Source organism: Falco rusticolus, chromosome 5 (genome assembly GCF_015220075.1).
Source record: "Falco rusticolus isolate bFalRus1 chromosome 5, bFalRus1.pri, whole genome shotgun sequence".
NCBI classification, from domain to species: domain Eukaryota; kingdom Metazoa; phylum Chordata; class Aves; order Falconiformes; family Falconidae; genus Falco; species Falco rusticolus.
This window is the reverse complement of record NC_051191.1, coordinates 33807415-33829083: the sequence shown is the minus strand read 5'-3', so window position 1 is coordinate 33829083 and position 21669 is coordinate 33807415. Positions and strand designations below refer to the sequence as shown.

Sequence of the window (21669 nt, the reverse complement as noted above, 5' to 3'; positions counted from 1 at the left end):
AGAAAGTCAAGACACAATGACAATTAATATCACTTTCACATTCTATACAGTATATGTGTATATGGCCGCATATTTATGTTGCTGTAATTGCTGACCCAAAGTTTTGAGAGCTGCAGTTATTTAGAAAACTTCAAGCCTCATTCTGAGTTAATAGAAGCCAACAGAAAAGCAGCACCTAAATATCTGCTCCATTAATTTTAGTGTCTTGATGTCTTGTGTTTGAATATGTATTCTTAATTTTCTGTGATAGACTCAATGTTATGCAGTTTCATTTGCGTGCACATTCTGAAACAAGGGTTGGATGCATAAAAATAAACTGTTGATATTCATTACTGTTGAAATATTGCTTCAATATTTATTATTTATTGCTTTCAATATTGAAATATTGTTGAAATATCTATATTAATGATAGACTTTGAGTAAGAAGTGCAAATTCCATTTCAGTGAAATGGAAATTCAGCACCTAGCACATATGGATAATTCTGTAAATGTCAACCAAACTCACATTTTACTAATGTTAACTCTGGATTTGAGAATCAAAATTCAGCAGTATGGAAAGGCTGGTGAAAGTTTTCATTTTTTTTCTTTACTGCCCATGTATGTTTAAACATTATTTCTTTTAATGGATCTGGTTAGCTTTAAGGATTTTCGTACTTCCTTGGTCTTGGCATAGCAGTTCTATAGGGACCACAGAAGCAGTTGCATAGAACATACATAAGCCAATACCTACTGATCCTGGGAAATCTGAGAAGAGTCACTAACTTTTTTCAAGATTCTAAGATGTTAACAGGAAGCATCAAGGGGAGAAACTGTGGAACGTGCATTTTTTGGAGGTCCCATCTATGTGTTGGTGACATGTAGGATTTGCTTGAGCTATGTGGTCATAACCATAGCAGTGCTGATTGCCTGCATGGCTTGGGATATGCATATTCTCACACGGCAATTTGGTGATGAGAGGAGAAGAAACAGTAAGATCTTGAATCCATGCCAGGTTCTGCACTGTAATACCAGTCTACCCTGGCCAGATGGAAGCAGTTCATGGCAGAGATCATAGAATCATAGAATCGTTTGGGTTGGAAAAGACTTTCAAGATCATCAAGTTCAACTGTAGTTGCAAGTTGATTAATTGCTCTAGGATTAAGCTTTGACCCAGCAGTACTTCTGGATGAAGACATTGCACCTCTGATTTTGCTTTAGAAGGCAATATTACTGGTGTGTGCTGCGCATAGTTAAAGGTTTCTTATTCCTAGTAACATTGAAATGGATTATATTTCTCTTGCCTGCCATTTCAGTTTTGCTTTGGAGAGTTTACTCCTGAATAAATGTCTGGGTTTGTCTGCACCAAATGCAAAATACCTCAGTGCTAGTCAAGGCAGCCCTTTGTGGCTCTGTTAGTGTGGGGCTCTGCTAAAAATCTCTAAGCAGCAGCACTATCCTGAGCTATGTCAGCTCAGCAGAAGCAAAATTCATGTGACTGCATCTAAACCTGCAGATACGCCCCCTGAGCTGATGACTACAGTTGCCAGAGAACATGAATAAAACCTCAACCTCAGGATGTTTTTGCTGTTCAGAAAAAGCATAAAAAAAAAGCAGTAGGCATTAATTCCCCACAGTTCTTTGGCCAGTAGTAGGAGGAGTGCACTTTTCCCCCTGGTTTTGCCTTAATTTAGCTACATATTCCTGTTATTCTTTTTCTCAAGAAACCATCATAGCTGTTGGGACCAGCTAACCGCATAGAGGCAACAACAGTTTGTAACACTTCAAAGTCATCAATATATGGTTTCTTACCTTGCCTGCTTCCTTCTGAAGTACCAAAGAAGAACCAAAACTTCGAAGTGCTGAAAAACCACACTGGTTTCGTTTTCCAGGGACTCAGACATGTCCAAAGAGATTAGCTGAAGTTTTTTAACAAAAATACTCATCACAGAGCCCAACAATAGAATATCTCAATGGACAAAAGTTTTTTTTTTCTGGAGAATGAATAGATGGAAGTAAAAGAACCTCTTTGCTTTTGACTGGGATAGCCCAGTCTATGGTATAAGACATTGGTGAAAGTCTTAAAGTATTGATGTAACCTTTTCTTTCTGTGTTGTGTCAGTATTGATACCATATTTTACGGAGGTAATTTCATTTTTTGTCCCACTGTATTCGTGTCCAGGGACCGACAGCAGCTGTATCTGCTTCCAGATTCTCTAAAGAGGCCTTGCATATGAAGTTTCAGAGTTGTTTCAGCCCGGGTATTAGCAACTGTGTTTTGGTATAAATTTTATCAAGAAATGGGGCATTCATTCCTTCCTGCAAATCAGAAACTTATTCCTCTGGGAAGCATCTAGCTTTATCTGCAGGAATACCCTTTAGCTCACAAATGTTTCAGGTTCTATGCTTGTATAGGAAACAGAAGCAGGGTAGGCAATTGAAAGCCCAGCTGAGATCTTTTTAGAAGAAAATGGTACATATGCAGATCCTATTCTAGGTCTGAATTTGGCTTCAAGAAGCTTTCATTTAACCCAGTCAGAGTTTATATTACTTGAGCAGTGCTCACAGTTCACAACCATCCTGTGGCATAGCTGGTTTTCTACTGGTATTATATATATGCTGAATTAATGTACAGATCTTTCTATTGTTGTCACTCCTGAAAACAGCATTTTTAAGTAGCATTGTCTCAGTATATCCTTCCTTACTTGCATGTTGCTATATGAAGATGGAGCACTTTACAGCACAAGCAAGGGGGAGTTTCTGGCTGATCAGCTCCTGTTCTAAAACCTCAGCACTAAGGACAAGAAGAGGAGATTTGGCTTAGAGCCCAGCAACAGGGCGATAAGATCCCATGCTAATTTGGAGAGCTTATGTTACCTGTCCCACAGGTTATGTGGCACATTATGTGCTGATGAACTGGATGACTATAATTTATACTGTCCTGACAATGTGACTGAGTTAGGAAAAGAATGGCAAACATGTGTTACCCATTAGAAAAATCCGTTAGGATAGCCTGGAAGATTTTGGTGGCAGTAAAGAGATGAAAATGTAATCTTCCAAAAAATTATTACTGTTGCACTTTAATTCTGGAGTCTCATAAGTGTAGTCACCTTTGTTCCAAATATCGGGAGGCTGCTTATTTACCACAATGCTCGTACTGATTTCTTTTATAGAATCCCACTCAATGTGAGAGACATTGTCTACTGTACAGGAGTTTCACTGATGGATGAAGATGTATGGGAGTTCATTTGGATGAAGTTTCATTCTACCACAGCAGTGTCTGAGAAGAAAATATTATTAGAAGCCTTAACTTGCAGTGATGACAGAAACTTGCTCAACAGGTACAAAAATATATATCTGTATCTGTAACTGGTAATCAATTCAACATTTATAGATCATTGCCTGAGCTTTGGTCTAAATGAAAGAACTTTGCTTTTCAAGCACAGGCTTGCTGTCTGTTTAAACTGTCTTCTATTTTTGTATTAATGCATACAAAAATTCACATGTATTATGTCTTTTCACTTCCAAATTTTCCTGTATTCATTGGAAATGATTGAAATCCTATAATAATTGCTGTTATTTTTTTGGTATAGCATATCCTTTATTTAAATGTGTTGAGCAGTCTGTCTGATCTTAGTTTTTTTCATAAAAATGCACATGTAAAGTTCCACTCTGCTTTTACTGAAATCCTTTTACATCAAGATTTTTATGACTCATAAATGTGACTGGTGTTTGAAATCATAGAAATAAACCACGGAACTCATTTGGAGATTTAAACAAACCATTTGGCAGTGGTCGTGGTTTTTTTTTTCCTGAGAGTTTTCTGATGTGCTGTTGTGAGACTATGTGTTGGTGAAACTAGACAAGATTTTTTTCCCTTGTTTCTCCCACTAGGCTTTTGAATTTGTCTCTCAACTCAGAAGTTGTCCTGGATCAGGATGCAATTGATGTGATAATCCATGTAGCTCGAAATCCACATGGGAGGGATCTTGCTTGGAAGTTTTTCAGAGAAAAATGGAAAATATTAAACACTAGGTAAAGATAAAAAGTCTAAATTTATTTTGATGTAATTTATGTAAGTATCGTATACATATGTAGTCATGTAAGTTCCTGAATCTAGTCCATGCTCTTTTAATCCAGAAATGGAGGTGTCATTAAATATGAAATACATACATATGAGTCATAAATGCATTTATTCATGGATTATCACACACATGCATAGAAACATTTATCTCTTAGCTATCTTCTTTATATATCTATTACTGTATTGTGTCTGTGCTTATGATAATGAATTCTATCTATATGTCAATTGCTGCAGTTCTACTTTTACATAGATAAAAAAGCAGCACTTCCCAAAGGAATTTTGCTGACTTTAAGTCTGATAGAAAAAAAATATCTTTTCAAGAACATTATTTCAACTGTGGCAAACACCACCAAACTCTTTTTGAAACAGTTCTGTTTTCAAAAGGATGCTAATGTAGTGTCATCCTCTTTCCTCCTCTCTGTGTTTCAGGTGAGTTTCAAGTAACAGAGGAGCAACATTTTGAATTAAAAATAAATGAACAGGAAGGAGACGGGGTTCTTCGTTACACCTACTTCTCTTTCTTTTTGAACAAGTGCTACATGGTCCTATTCAGAAGCCCAGTCAACATTTTAAAATCCTTTTTGATTAAGATCTTGATATTAATTCAATGAATGACAAATTTCTTTAGCTCTTTAGGGACAGCCTGAGGGTCTGAAATATTTCACAGCCGCTCATCTGATACTGACAGGTTAGGAGAGACCACAGCTCAGATGAGGTTCAAGTTCTTAAAGGCAGGTGCCCAAGAACTTCAAACACCCCACACCAGACCACTCCCACGGTGTTGACAGAAAAACTATTGGAGATCTGTTCCATTTTGAACTTATGAGGAACCATCTAGTGTATCACAGAATATTTGAAATGGTATATTTAAGATGCTGTGTTTAAGCAACTAAATCCTAGGGCCTGATGAATACAGGTACAAACATACTATAGATTTCACGGCTCCAAAAGAAGAGTCAAGGAAACTCAGAGACTGTGCAACTTCCTTGAAGATTCAAAAAGTTGTTCATGCTGTTTTGGATCATACTTTATAGTTTGGTGGGATTTTAGAAGAAGTTCAGCTGGAAGAATAGGTCTGAGCTGGAATTGGTTTCAGAAGTTTATATTGCAGGAGAATACTTCTTGAAAGCAATTTCCAAAAATCTTTAAGAGTGCTGAAGAGTTTAAAAATTAAGAATCCTCCGCTTCTGGCATGATTATTCTAGGAACTGGACTTTTACAGAGAAAGTGGATGGCAGGCCCATTACTATTACGCAACCCAATGCAGTTAGTTATGCTCTGGATAGCAAATAATTTTTCAGGTTCCTCCAGGACAGAGTTTAGGCATAAATCTATTAAAATCTGTATTGCTACAAACACATACTCAGTACTTGTGTCCTGCCTTAGCCAGTACATTGATCTGACAACCTGGCTAACACCTGTGATTTTAGACATGGACAAAGTTAAGCAGCGTAGACAAATGGACAAGATTTAGAAAACTGTACCACATGCCAAATTTTCTGTGTTTTAGTTTTAACAGCTTACCTTCACTTAAAATTTGGATTTTATTTATCTCACTTGCATCATTGTCTCAGTTCCTAACAATCATCAAGGCCTCATCAAAAACCTGTTACTGTCCTTCCCTAATAAGAAAATAACAGAGGCTGCCTCTTTGCCCGACACTGACTTTATGTTATCTACATTCAGTTTGATCTCCAAACACAAGTCAGAGCTGCCAAAAGGAATGCAGTGGTCGCATTATTCTGAAAGGGACAGCCAGCTGAGTTTCTGTCAATCGCCAAAAGGTTCAACACAGTGGAATGAAGTAGTTCATACAAACTGTACATATGTGATATATATAGGAAATAAATTTGTTTTTATTAATTTGTAATTATAGGTTAAAACTCTTTAAGACAGACTTTGAGAGGGTGGAATTAGTCTAACACCTTGGCCCTTAGTGTTCAGTGAAACAGTGACATGATAGGATGCAAAATTAGGCTTCTGATTTAAGCTTGCCCCACTAGTACATTTTTAAAATACAAGCTTTATTGCAAAATTATAGTTCAGGTATACTCTGTCCCAAGGCATGTTTTTTCTACAATTTTTTACTTAAATATATTAATTAAATAAATGTAAAGAAATAAGTACATTTAAATTATTATTTAATTTTATTTATAATAAACCACTGTACAAAACATTGATTTAATAAGGTGCTATCACAATGGTATTTTCCATTGAATTTATTATAAAAAGTGTTGACATTTGAGATAGTAATATGAAGTAGCTGAGGGTGGTTAAATTATACTATAATGCTGTTTCCTCTAACTTTGAAACACAGCATGTCGAAGACTTAGAATGACAACAAAATATTGTTATCCCTTTATATTTTTACAATATGCTTGTATTCACATTGTCTGGAAGATATTGATAATGTATAAAGTCTTCAAAATCATTCATATCCCATTTACAAAGGTGACTAGAAATTGAGGTGTTTAACAAGTCTTTCATAAGAAATCCATGCGACTAAGCTAAAATTCTGAAGAAGAGAATTGACAATACTGTGCTTGATTTCCTGTTACTTGAGCATGCACTGCCTTGGCTCCTAAATAATTTTGCTCATGTATGCACATGCGTGTCTGTGTGTGAAAATTTAATCCAACAGAATTCCTTCGTTCTCAAGTGCTGAATCATTTGTCAGCATTTGGGAATTTGACAGTATTTGGGAAGCCATTTACATCTGTCCAAAGTAAATGGACTATGCTGCCTCTCAAGTCAAGTTCACACAAGTCCAAAGCCCGTACAAATACGAGGCATTGGAGGTTCTCACCCCCAGAAGTAAAGGAGCAGATGGAGAGCCTGTAACTCCAGGATGTTTCCAGGGAGCTTAGACATGTAAGGTCCTGGTTCTGCTGTGCTGTTGTCTTTCCTGTGAAGGCTGGGAAAACTGATACTTGCAAGACCAAACACTTTTTCTGTTTATTCATATATTTCACACCTGCAAAATACTGTTTTGGGAGGTGGCATTTCTGTAATTTCTGCCAGCAGAGCCTGTTTAGAAATTGCTGTTAGTGGCTGGGTTTTTACCAAGTGTATGCAATGGGCAGTAATCAGCACAGGTATTTGTGAAAGTATCATTTTCAGTGGAAGAAATTCTGCTACTTTTGTTTGCACTGTGACTACAGTACAGACTGCAAGAAAAATAAAATCTCTGCAGCTGTTTTTATGAGGTCGCTTCTGTAAAGTGGATTGGTAACCTTGTCAAAAGACCCCATCAAGAGGAGCTTCCAGTTTTCCAAGCAGTCAATTATGAGGCTAAGCTGAGACTGTAATAATAAAGGGCTTTGTTAGAAAGCCTAAATGTGCTTAAAGGACCATGAAATCCATACTTCCCATAGGAGGCGTTTGCCTCTGGATGTCTGTATATGTCAGTGTGACTGAAGTTTTGGAAAAAGAGATGTACTTCTGAAATATCCATGAATAATTCAGTTATTAGTGGTCAGGGAGTAGGATTTTTGATACCTATAACTGTGTTTCCCCTCACACAAGTTCAAGGTAGCAAGCAACACAGAGTAGACCTTCCCTAAAACAGAATCTTCTTAAATAAAACCCAGTTCTCTTCCCTCTGCCTCTTTCTATCCTCTCCCTGGGGCTATCCCTTTCCTTTTCTCTTTCTTTCTCCCTTTTGAAAGGACTGTGGCTTATGGTACCTAAACATCTAAGGGTAATTAATTTAGGATTAATAGAAGCAGAACAGAAAGCTGCGACTGTGCTAGTTCATTTCACTTTGAATTTTGAATTCCTCCTCTAAATCAGTTTTTAATAGTGGGTATAAACTGAATTGTTCCCCCAGATAACCTTAATTACAGTAAAGTCTGTTGGTATTACTTACACATGTCTGAAAGGAGAGCTGGATTCCTTATCTTAAAAACAGTCATGTTCAGATTAGCTGGATATTGCTTTGGATGTATGTGCAGATAAAGATAAGGATAAATATTTGTCAAGTGCATTTTGCTGTGCTGAATGGCATCTACCTTGAACGAATGGCATGCTTTCGGTTTCCAATGGAATTATATTCTTCCTGTTAAAGAATTTGAAAAACAAAATCTGCCACAAACTATTACCACATGAAATGCAAACCTTCAGGAGTAGTCTGGTTAATCTTATAAGTGCTGTAGATACTTCATTTGTGTGATTGGAAAAAACTTGTGGAAAAGCAACTGAAATAGCCGGATTTGAATGGCCAGTTTCAAAGCAATACCTGCAGAAGGTCATTGCTGATTGCTGCTGAATATCCTACCTTTTAAATATTCCTTGCCCAAGCTTTCAAATTTTAATTCCAGTTTGATTCTTTGAAGATGCTACATCATGGCCCGGGGGATTATTTTAGCAGTATTATTCCCTATCAGTATTATTTATTTTAATTATCAGGTACTGGAACAAGAAAATTTGATTCGGTTCACTTATCAAGAGGCTATTTGTAATGTAGATGAGGTGGATGAATACAAAATGCAGAGAAGGCTGCAGCACTTCAAAAAGTCTGTTTTAATGGTACAGCTAGAAGGGTTCCTCAGAATACTTCTCCATAGTTGCTGCTCCATTCCTTCTTTGGCACCTGTATTTTGAGCTGCTTGCTGTCATTACATAGAAAGCTGTTTTATTAAGCTTGAGGTGTGGTGATTTGGGCCTCCCCTCTGGAGCTCTCATCTGAGGCTGTGGTTAAACCCATTCTGCTTAGGAGCATTTTACTGAAAGTTAACTACAAATAACTCAGACTAGAAAAATGTCTCAGTCCAGGTGTTTAACATGGAACACTGCAACAGCAGTGTCCAGTTCCAGTGCTATTCCCTTGGATCCCCAGAGTTGGTCCCATGTCTTCTCCCTTGCTTATAGAAGTCTACTTTTTAACTTTCAGCTTGTCTGGGACTTGCACTAACTCTGTGCATCTTCTTTTTGCCCTTGCAGGTACGGAGAAGCATTATTTATGAATTCAAAGCTTATTAGTGGGGTCACAGAATTTCTCAATACTGAAGAAGAGCTAAGAGAGGTAATTTTTAAATTACTTTTGGCACGTGAGGCTGTATTCGTTGTAAGCAGGGAGCAGTGCAGGAGCAATGAGGTGTTGATTGCTGAGGAGCTCTGGTTGCTCAGCTGGGGTCGCAGGCCCATGCTGCAGCTGGGCAGCGTGAGAAGGAAAAGCAGGTTGCACAGGCACTCAGGTGAGTACGTCAGGGTGAGTGAGGTGGCATCAGGATGTGGGTAGTACAGGCACTTCTCTGTGCTTGGCTGGATATGTAGGTTTGGTTTTTTTCTCTGGAATGCTCATTGAGAAACTAAAGATGAGATCTTTCTAGCCACATTAGTTTATACTGCAGAGGGCGGCCCTAGAAAACCCCAGGGTTGAAATTAGAAGCTGCCTGTCCCTTTGTGGTTTTTTTGCCTACAGTATTTCTGTGATGAGAAAAGCCGAATGAAATGACAATAATTGGTTCTAAATGCTAAGTACTTCTTACTTAGATTGCAAAGGTTTCTCATTTTACCTTAACATCTGCCCTAACTGAGGTAGTTCTGTGGTTGAGTTATGCTCTGCTTAGCAGCTGCTCGACATTACCCCAAATGGATCAAAGGATTCTTATGCAGCACAATCATCATTAATTGACCTCTGATTATGTTATGATATTTTGTGTCCAACCATTTGGCCTCAGGAAGTTAGGGCAGAGCTGCAGCTGTTTTCCTCAAAGCTGGTTTCCTCAAAACTGTCCAGGTAGAAAGGACTGGGCTGGCCAGGTTTGAGTATCTGCCCTGCCCAAGGAAGCCTCCTGTACTCTTAGCTTTCACCTCCATGATAGCATTGACAGGCTGCCTGTTTATACTTCCCCTAAAAGAAGCTGGCCTTGTAAACATTTTGCTATAATGTTTAATGTAATATACAGAGATCAGGTAAAGTCTGATTTTGGTAGTTAGTTTCCAGCTCCCTCTCATACTTTTGACTGTGATGGGAATGAGGCAGTTGCATGATCGGCCTTTTAAGTTGAGCCCATGCACAAAGAGGTGTTGTTGGAAGTTAGATTTAAATAAACAAGATTAATTTGGTGTCACCAGGACGCAAAAATTAACTAGTTATTAATAAGTGTTGCTAAAACTGCCTGATTTTATACAAGTCAACATAACCAGCAACCTACAGTGCAGATCAGCCTTGCAGTTCTCGTTTAAAAACCCCAGTAATTCAAAGCACATTGGTGCCATCAGCTACAATAACCCAGGTGATAGTGCTGTAATTTGAGTATACACAGGAACAGAGCAAGGGCCTTTTCAGTCTGCTGAAAAAAGATCAAAGTTTTCTCATAAGGGAAGGAATCTGTTTCAGGCATTCAAAGATCATCAAATGAGTTCCCAGTTGCTCTTTTGCCATTGTCTTCAGGCTGTAATCTTCCCTTCTTTTTCTAAACAACCAACCTGCATGGTATCATCAAAAGGGTTCTGCAAATCAAAGTGAAATAAACTCGTTGTGAAGCTTGATAAAACCAAAGGACATCAGGACTGCCTTCTGCTGATATTTGCATATAAACCTGAATTAGAAGCATTTCCAGTGCTCCCAGTTTGGTTTCTTAGATAGAAATAAAAGTTTAGATCAGCCCAGCTGTCTTATGTGTTGCTGCAGGAGAGAAGGAGGTAATGATATTGATGTGATCCGGCACTGACAAGTCAGTATCTTCTGGTGTAATGTGAAGCAATTGCATCACATCTAATTGACAGTCTGCTGTCTTATTACATTTCCTATTAAATCTTTCTGTACGATACAGCATTTACTTCAACAGTGATCATGGAGGTTTGTCCTAAATGCCTGACTTTTTTGTATGCACTGGAAATATTTACTTTCTTTGGTTCCTGCAAATTTAACTTGTTAACTTGTATTTCCAGCTAAAGAACTTTATGAAGAGTTATGAAGGGGGAGCTGCTGCTTCTTTCTCTCGTGCCGTGGAAACAGTGGAAGCCAACGTGCGGTGGCAAAGGCTTTATAAGGAAGAACTATTCCAGTGGCTAAGAAAATCCTTGACACACTAATCTGTCTTTACAGCCAACCATTTAACAGAAAACTCTGCAAAAGGAAGAGGAGTCACGTTAGAAGTGTTCAACATTAAAATCATGAAGACAAGATCAGATTGCAGGGATAAGATTTTTTTCTTTTTTTTTTTTTAACTGTGGGATTTTTTTTACACTGGGCTCTTGTGAAATTGTCAAGAAGCTTTTCAGGAGAAGATCATGAATGCTTGTGAAATCCAGTCATCAGTGTGTACAACCAAACATATTAAGTGGTGCATGTAAATGTTGAAGAGAAACAAACAGAAACCCCTTCAAAGACTATTTTCTGCATGCTTGTACCATCCCTGCCTGTATTCTAGCATGCTTATGTGTAGCAGCCACATTTTGTATGTGAGTTCCAGTTACATCAAAGATGGGCATTATACAAAGCACAAAGACTATCTACGACAATCAGTGTTGCAATGAACAGGAGGAAAGCAAGGAAAAGGAAATGCAGAAGGCTTCCAGCTTGGGGCAGTATGAGATGTAAAGTCAACTTTCCTGCTAGCTGCCAATTGGTCTACCACTCATATTGTCTCTTAATCATTACAAAGATGCCAGCTCATTTTTTTTAGTTGCCAGTTGTTGTACCAGCAGTCTCCATATTCCCATATTTAAATTAGCAGGATATATAGAGACAGGAGAGAGAAGGGGGTGAGGAGTGGGGGCGAGAGAGAAAATGAGAAGGACATCATCCATGCATTTTAATCATGTACATTATTCACTGCCGATCAGTGGAACAGTAGTTCTAGCTGTGAATGTATGCAGTGTTGGAGAGGAACTTTGCATTGATTTCACAGAATCCATGAACCACCTCTTCTCAGCTATTTTACAAGGAGTGATACTGACAACGGGTCACCCAACCTGTTCAGCTGATAGTGCACGAGTATTATAAATAAACATAAGATTCAAATGGAAATCAGCACAAAAGGATAATATCTTGCATGCAGACATAAAATTACCCAAGAGGGCTGTCTTGCATGTGGTAGACCAGCCTCTGTAGAGATTTAATATGATGGACAGGTCAGATTCTCTATGTGGGCAATACTTTTGCAAATATGAGATGTACCATTTATGCCTACTTAGAAAAGTGAAATATGGAGAAAAGGGTGTGTGTGTGTGTTAATTTTTGCTGGCTAATACCAAAAGCACCATTTTCTTTCTATTTCCTTGAATTTCACATGGACTGTTGTAGATGAGTGATACTTTTCTTAATCATATGTGTATTTCTTTCTTCTCAATCCCTAATCTGAAAGATCAAGGTCAGTGACATGGTGGAACTGCTACTTGTATAATGACTATCTGGATAAAACTGATGGGCGCTAAATACTCTCCTATGTCTATACCAGGGAGAAAAAAACCCCACAAAACTATGGAGAGTTTTCAGGAGGTAGATTGCAGGAGCTTCAGAGGAGGAATGTAGATGTACAACAGTGGGGTTTTTTAATCTCATCCCAGCCTGTCACAATTGTCTGACCACACCATGGTCCTCAACATAGGGAACGTGGCCAGCCAAAGCAGAGAGCAGCCATTTTATCTGGTTGTTTCCTTCACAAGGCATGGAAGTTACCAACACACTTTATGATTGCGGTTGCTTATCCCCAGTAAGTTGTGAATTGATGCGCTAGTGCAAAAAGAACCAAACCCAAGCATGTTCAGATATGATCAGAGTTCTGTGGAGACAGTATTCTTTGCGAGGCTCTCATTCCCATAGTACTCTGCTCCTCAAGACTGGTAGATGCATCCCATAACTAAGCTGTTGTACCCATCCTGAGCCTGTCATTTTGTGTCTTTTACTGTGCAGAGGGTGCTGTTTGTGGATTGGGTGCATGAAATCTTTGTGTTGGGCATTTGCTCTGCTGTTCGGTGCTGTGTGGCACCACGTTAGCTTGACCACATGTAGCCAAAAGAAGAGGGAGTCCTGTGCTCTTGTACTGTTAACTCTTTGCCTTATAAATAAGCCCTAAACCTTTGTGCTGTGTTGCAATGCTAGTGAACCTAATGCCCAGAGACATGATCATGTCCGAGTTGAGTGAAATCCTCCTTCTCCTCCTATGTATTTTACCTACCTCACAGGGGTGTTGTGAGGCTTGACTAATGTTAGCAAAGCACTTGAATATCCTCTGATGAGAGGCATTTAAAATTGCAAAGTATTATTTTATGTGGTTGACCAAACTCAACCTCAATGCCAGTATGTAGCATCACATTTTTAATTTCTACTGAACAAAATCATATACAGATTTTTTATAATAAAAATAAAGCCAAATATTATTTAATATAACCTCTACCCTGTAGTGAAGGCCAAAATCATGATATCCAAAGAGTGTGCAGAAAACCAATTCCTCAAACGTGAATTGTTTTGAGGATTTCAGAGAAAAGAAGTGTGTAATGGTCTGTCCCTTTGCGATTTTATTCAAGACTGTCTTTGATGACTTTTCTTTTTCAGCACCACAGATTAAACTACGTACTTCCAGGATGTGCATAGAAGTTTCTGGTCTTTGCACTGGTAAAGGGCAGGCTAACAATATGTTCCAAAGTCATAAGTTTATTTCAGCCTGTGTATTATGCAGAGTGCACAGAATTTTCCACTATTGCTCATTTGAATTGAAGTTATTGCACATTTAGTTGGTGTTGGATGTAAATTAATATTTTAGTGGCCTTGAGCAACTGGTCTACCACAACTATCAAGCCCTAAATGTATTAAACATACCTACTGATGTATTGCTTATAATTGTTGTATTCTAGTAATGTGATATTACTGCTACAGCTAAGGTTGAACTGGCCTTTCCGTTATAATTCCCTATTCTTTTATTTTTTATATTTTGTATTTTACTGTTTCACACTGAATCAGGATTAAATTTAAATGGATTAAATCCAACAAAACTATAGGTGTTTTCTACAATATTCAACCCCCCTGCATTTAATTATATGACTTTAGAAAGTTGTTTTTAATAGGAAGTTGCACACAGCTCTGTGATAAAGAATAGTTGATACCTCATGGAAAACTCTATTACAGTCTGCTTAGAAAAATCTATTTATCTTACTGATTTTCTTTCTCCGTTACCAGTCCTTTTCTTCTTTTGTCCTTATCTAAATATGGCCCCCATTTTTATAATTTAGATTGTGATTAAGAAGCCAAAACTTTTCAGCATTTTCAAATGGATTTAATTTTGTGCTTTCTAAGGAGAGGAGATGCTGCAAAATGCGGGTCTAGGCTGGACATGGACCTCACCAAGGCCCTGGGCATCATTTTATAGAGTTTTGATAAGGCCTCTATGTCTAATCAGCCTTTGTATGACTCGGGATCCTTTGCCATTATTAATTGATATGGCTGGCTAAATCATACAGGAAAGCATATGAATAGACATGATTTTATTCCAGCATAACAATGCACCTACTGCAAAGTATCTATTGTATTTTTATGGCATTTTCCACTACAAAAACATCAACCTATTACTTTGTAGCTGGTAGAATTATTCATGTATCTACTGCTAATAGCTGTTAAAATGATAGTAGCTACTAATTGTGACTAGGACAGAACAATGCGAAAACATTGTTCTAAAACAAAATGTCACCACTTCTATTACTGGGAGTACTTGGGCATTGATTTTGACTTCTCCTTAAGTACATCCAAATTTGTGACCTTTGATGATCTTTTCAGTGAACATAGCAAGAATTGCAATACTATGTTGGGAACTGAAGGTGAATTTTGCATAACTTTTGGGCTGTTGTGGATATTTCACTGAGCTTTAGAGTGTCAAAGGAAGTATCTCCACTGATGCAGAAGGGTGCTTTCACAGCAAAGATCCTGAATGACACAATTAAATCCTTAGTAGGGAGGAATAAAAAAGGAAAATTTTATACATATATATATTCATGTGGAAAATCCTCTGTAGTGATAATTTTCCCATAAAATGTCAGTAGGTCTGATTATTTAGATAGAATGAAGTGAAGCCAATATTTGCAGATGAGGGTGCCTTTGTTTAGATATCTGCATAATAAGATTTTGGTTTTCCACATGATCATAGCCTATACTGAAGTAAATGAAAATAGATTTTGCATCAAATGTGCAGCTTCCTCTTTGAGGAAAAGGGATGTGGCTTTGAAAATTGTTCATGTGTATTATCAATTTACCACCACTCCTGTTATGAGTACTCACCATATCAGGCTGCCTGTCCTAAGCAGGGTTTATAGCCCCCGTGTCAGTACGAGCATGAAGGAGTAAAAGGACCATGCTGCTTCTGAGCAGCCTGAATAGAGGTTGTTTGGCCAGCTTTGGATGGAGCAGTCTAAAAACTGCTGACTGTATCACTTGCCACTGCTGCCAGCCTGAGTCAGGAGGGCAGCTGGGAACCACTGAAGTGCAGAGAGGCGCCATCCAGGTTTCTCTCAGCTGGATGGGGCAGGGGGGAAGAGAAGATGCCTTTTCTAATCATGAGTTATGGGTGATCTTCAGAGATTGGTGTCATTGCCTCATGCTAGCAGGAAACAAAGGTCCAGCTGGTGAGCCTGCATTTCCCAGAAAAAACTGAGCTCTGGTCGCCCCAGCTGGAAAGTGTTGACCAAAGTGCTTGTAAAGGTCTAGAATATAATGTCCATTCTTCAGAAGTAATTTCAAACAGTCAAATATTTTGAATTTATCAGGTATGCATAAGGACACAGGCAGCCTTTTCCATTATGAAAAATTACTACAAATTATTTGTGGTGGTAATACAAGTAATAGCAGCTACTGTACTAATACTAAAAAAAAACCTTCAGATGCCTGTCCAAACCTGTATGGCACTAATGACTGAGCAGTTCCCTTTTTACATACAAAACCATAAAAGATTGGCCACATTGTTTCTCATAAGACTGCGGAAGCTTCCGCCTATCTTAAACCAAATACTGAAACCCAGTGAAGCCACTCTGACTTGAGCAAGTAGTCAATGCTGACATGAGTGATTTAATTTTCAGAGAGAGGGAAGGGGAGAAAGGGACTGCTGTGTGTAAGGATTTTTCACCAAAGTAAGGCCATGTGCCCTAATCGGAGCAGAATTTAAAAATTAAGAATGTTTTGAAGAAGCCGGTTAAACTTAGCTCCATCTTGTGTCCATGCTGCCAGTGGAGGTTAGCTTGATCTCAGAATACCCCTACATGGTAAAACAGTTAGGTCAGTCGGCTCTTATCAAAGACGTGTGGAGCCAGTTTCATTGGGATGTGTTTAAGGAGAATCACTGACATAAGCAAGTTCTGTGGGTCAGACCCAACGTCCTTTCTCAGAAAAAAACCACATTTGGCTGATTTGTAACCACTGAAGTTAGTGCAATGATGCCAAATAGTATTTCTGAATGCTTTGCATGTTTTATGTGCACCATTTTGTAAGGATGTCAAAGTGATGTTGGTAGAACGTAGAGGTGAGCAGCGTTGTGAGAGCAGAGGGGACTGTGCTGCAGCAAGCAGTGACGAGTTAGGAGGCTTTAGGCAGAGTGCCCCAGCGTTTCCTGGACAGCATCACTTGGATTTGCCTGATCAGGATAGCCTAGGTGCAACGAGCGAGGCCAAGAGCCAAGATGCAGTCTCAACTCTCTGCGATATGTTTCAGTCCACTTAATATGTTCATTTCTGTAACTTCATAATAACCTGTAGCCAAACTGATGACACATGTGGCCGCACATCCTCCGTGGTGCACAGTGAGGTAGATCCGTTGAAGTGACTGATGTGAATTGCAGCTGAGGATCTAACCCATTGCTCTCGAAACAGCCCCCTGAGGTGACGGCTGAGCAGGTGTACAGGAGGTTTTGCATATTTGTTTGCATATGCATTTCAGTAGCACATATTGGATGACAAATTTTTTTTGTTTTCCTTTTGCTTTTCATTAGAATAATACTTTGTGATCAGTTCCAATGTGATAAAGCTTTATAATATGTTTGGAGAACTGCAGAATACTATACTGTGAAGAGTGTGGCCACTCTGTTTTTTTTCCTGCAAATGGTAGATTTCAGCAGAGGTGGACTTCTGTGGACTTAGACACTCTGTGAAAAAAAAAATCTGACAGTTTCTAATGGAAACATCATTGTAATTACTGTATAACTACCTTGTACAAAGTCAGCCTTATTATATGTGTAAATGTAAATTTGTTATGTTGTTTTTATGTTTGAGGGACAATAGGCTTTGGGGTGGGTGAGACGTATAGCCTTATAAAAAGAGATTGTAGCTCCCTGTCTGATGTTTTACAGGAAGGTGTTTGTTTGCTCTATTTTTGCAGAAGATAAACATAAACCAGTTCCCTGAAAACTAGCAATCTATTCCACTACACACACATCAATGACATAAATGGATCATACTATTGAAAATAAAGGCTTGATAATAAATTACATTATTTTCCCAAGAGACTCCACATGTAAGAACTTTTGACACCTTAAGAAGAAGGAAGAAGTCCTGCAGCTATTAATGCTGGTTATAATGGATGAGTCCCTCTATTAATTCTGTCTCAGCCTTAGATTAATTTTGAATACTGTAATTAGAAGAACATATTTTTCCATCACTTCTCAAATCTGTACTCTTTGGAATTCAGTTCTTTGTAAAGTAAGAGGTGGAGCTCAGTTTAGATACATTTCACCAATGGTTTCATACAAACGAGTGTTTGCAATATCAGAATGCCATTTTCCTTTAAAGGAAATACAGATAGTTGCATAATGTCACAGTTTTTTCTCTATGTACCATATACACATGCATGTATAGCTTCTAGTTGTGGACGATTTGCTTTGAAAAAGCTTCCATTGGTTGTTTGTATTTATAGGTCTTACTCAAAGGTTCCAACTCAGCAAAGAAGTTGGACATAGGCATGATGTGAGGCTGTGTTGACCATGACTGAACCACGTATATAGGCATGTAGGCAGTCCCACTGATTTCTGCGGAATTAATCACATGCTTCTAATTAATGTATCAAATCATGCATATGGCTGAAACAGTCTTCCTGGAAAGTGATTTAGGTTGAAACCTGTTTCTGCACAGGTTTCAGGTGCAGGATATGGTGATGTGTTGCTGAATTTAAAATCACAACTTTCTATAGAGCCAGCTGCTCTTCTCTCTTTTCTTTTTTTATAGGAAAGCATATATTTTGCATATAGAGGGGAGATACTAACTGATTCTCAGTATATCTAAAAATGCCAAATTTAATAAGGTTTTTCATTTATTATTTGAATCATCTTAGGATTTCAGAATAAAAGCAGAATTATTCTTACAATGTTAATTATTGAATATAGAACTAATGAGCAATTTAAACCGTTGGCCAAATAAAATACATGAATTTCTGTTACAGTTTACCAAAACAGTGTTTTTCTATGATATGCCTTTAAAAATGACTCCATAAATATGGGACCGCTATGTGTTCAACATAAAATTTTTATTCAACTCTAAGGACTGACTAAACAGATTTTTTTTTTTTAAATGAGAAACTTTATCTTCTGTATTTTAAGCAGAACAAATTTGAATTTTGTCTCTGATAATAAAATTTTGTATAGTAATGTGTAATTCATCACTGTCTTAATTTTCTGACGTGGAGACATGGCTAAGATAAATAATACCCAGCCTTTTGATTATGTTCCCATTTCAGTTCAGATAACAGTTTAATAATGCTGAATAGATACACTGAGGGCTTACAATGAAAAGCATGCAAGGAAACGTATTTTTTTGATATGAGGAATTTTTCAAAACATTAAAATACTGGGACTAGGAGAAAGCAGAGATCCACAGAAAATACAAAATTTGGGCTTGGAAGTACTCTTAAGCACTCGAAGACTAACAGGACTGAGACTAGAATGGAGAGCAAGGTCTGTCTTTGTGCTTTTCTAATTATGTAAATTTTGAATAAGCAAAAAGACCTTTTCATTGGTAAAAGTGATTTCAACTGGAATGCAGTTCAAATGACTTTTTAATAGAGTCCTTGAATTCAGGCTATTATTTTCCTTTTTTGAAGAACAGTTTTCAGTAACAATGAGATGTGAAAAATGTGCAATTATTTACCCATTGGATACAATCATGTTCCCACTGAAGTCAATTGGCGCTTTGACATTGACATCACTGGGAGTAAAAGCCAACCCTGTATTTTTCAAAATATATCTTTCAATGCCAGAATGTCTTTTTCTTTAACAATACAGATGTTTTCCTCTGTACTGCACATCTTAGTCTGCTGAAAAGCTGAAGGGAATTTTTAAGGTCTTGATTTTGCAAAGCACAACAGGCAGCATTGGTGCTTTGAGCACAGGTGACCAGAGCTGGGGCCTAAATGAGTATGTTTATAGTATCTTACCATTAAACACTTCACTGTATTGTACTGGGACTTGAGTTTTGACCATCCTATGGGCGTATGTCAGCAGAGTATGGAGTTGTATGCCTCATACCTCTTTTTTTCCTGAGTTCAGGTCTGCAGCAAGAGTTCAGGAGGCCTGAGGAGGTGGCTTGGGGGCCAGTAGAGAACTTTCACATTAAGAGGGCATACTGGTATGTAGGATGAACTATGAAAGGCTAGGGCATACTGCCCCCAAAAGGAGTCTGGTCCCTCCCTTTTATGCTACATATAGCTCTGCAGGAGTGTTGAAACAGCTGAGAAAAAGTGCAAGGCTACCTTGAAAGCATCCTTGGGAGAGGAGGCAAAATGTGTGGAGGGAGAAATGGCACTTCCCTCTGAAATCCCAGTGGCAGCACATCTCATAACCAAACATCAGAAAGAACATGTTTGTTTCTTCTCCAGCGTGGCCGCTGCAATCAGCAGCACTTCAGTCGGTGGCTGAGCTGCTTCCAAGTTGAACATTTTCGTACAAGACCAAATGAAGAGCTGTTTATTTGCACTCAGCTCAGCTCTTCAGTAAGAGCTGTACTTTAAAGTCACCCGTTTGCTTTGAAAGCTCCACAGCTGAGCTGGAGGGAGTAGGAGGGAGAGAAGTTACAGTCTTTGGTTTGTAAATTGACTTAGGAGTATTTGCTATCTTAATAACAGAAAGGCAGCTTGTGCTGACTAATTCCCTGCTTCCTCGTATTCCTCACAAAAAATATCTAGCTTCTTTTAAGCTGCACTTTCAGCATAGAAGCCACCACGCAGAGTCCCACTGCTGTCAGAGGCACTGGTGGCTCCTGCATACTGCAAGGACCAAGGCCTTGGGAGAGGAGAGAAACAACTCAGTGAGCTGGTGACAATCCTGGCTTTTCTGAGAACCAGGTGCATAAACCCCATGTTAGAGAGACAGTATTGAGAACAACGTATTTTGATGGCTGAGGCTGTCTTAGGGGTGGGAGGGGAAAATGAGCACAAAGATAGTTGTCAGAAAGGTGTAGTGAAGGCAAAGCTGAAATGGTGTGAAAGAACGAGAATGTGCTTGGGAAATTAAAGCCTCATTGTGTAGAAACTTAGTCTTTGAGTCAGCAGCCACATCTACTGTGGCCAAAATCTAGTTAAACAGAAATTGGTGAATGGCGAAAAAGAGGCATCCTACCGGTGGTGATTGTTTGCATCATGTGCTGATGTCAAACTACAGAAACTCCTCTGTACTGAATTCAGCCCATACTGTCCTGTATGTCTGTACCAATTTCTTCTATGTCACCCTGTTAGAATGTGGACTAATGGTGCAAGGCTGAATGAGAACTGCATCAGCAGGGCCATGGTGAGACCTGATCCTCAGGTACGCTTCCCATTCTCCCCTTTCTGACATGGTCCAGCTGCTGTTCTTCTCAGACCACAGCAACTGTAGGAACAGCAGGTAGATCCTGGGTGTATTTTGTATGGTTTTGCCTTCCTATCACCCTGCCTCTCAGCAGGAATTAGAAGGCTGCAGTGAAGAAACCGGGGCAGAAAGATCTAAGTGTCCTTGATTTCCGTGGTGCTAGCCATACTGCCCCTGACCCACCAAAGTGCCTCACTACCTGAACTAGCTAAACTCCTAGGGCCTGAGGAGCAGAATTAGGACTTGATCCCTAGCACAGCACATTCATATTGCAGTATATAGAACATGATGTTAATTACTCATTGTGCTGCCAAAGCATTACTTTTAGCAAGCATCTTTTTGCTTCTTGAACTTACTCAGGAATCACTTTTGTCTGTTACACTTACCATAATTTTTGACCTGCTCATTGCAGAAGGTTAAGAAAAAGAAAGAGGAGGAAGAGGGGGAGGATAATAAGATGCTATTACATGACATGTCTATTACAGTAATTCGTTTCATGTGGCAGAGAACTGTTGCCAGTGATAAATGCATGTTCCTAGTACAATTATGAGATGTACCTTGAACTTTTCAACAATAAAACTGTCAAAAGGTTGCAATAAGCACAAGCACAAATGTGAATCTGTCCCTTAAAAAGATGAAACATCTCCACAAATATGATTTTAATAAACGGTACTATTTTCAGAGATGCACTTTTAGATCCATTAACTACTATTAACAGTTAATACCAAAACTGTATATTGTTTCCACTCTACAATTGTGGATGTAACCCATTTTTTCCCACCCTACTCAGTTGCTTAGCTGATTGACACATTTCAGATGTTTTCCATGGAGGTATGAGTAATGATGATGTAG

The 21669-nt window shown here is 38.6% G+C and overlaps 1 protein-coding gene across 1 annotated transcript in view; it reads left to right on the top strand.

The window, feature by feature from the left end:
• Positions 1-15833, top strand: part of TRHDE (thyrotropin releasing hormone degrading enzyme) — a 211542-nt gene extending 195709 nt beyond the window's left edge. The window contains exons 16-19 of the mRNA XM_037390250.1: positions 3150-3317; positions 3871-4011; positions 9002-9083; positions 10958-15833. Of these exons, the coding sequence (XP_037246147.1) occupies positions 3150-3317; positions 3871-4011; positions 9002-9083; positions 10958-11101 (535 nt within the window). The 3' untranslated portion in view covers positions 11102-15833. The remainder of the gene's footprint in view (positions 1-3149; positions 3318-3870; positions 4012-9001; positions 9084-10957) is intronic.
• The last annotated feature ends 5836 nt before the right edge of the window (positions 15834-21669 follow it).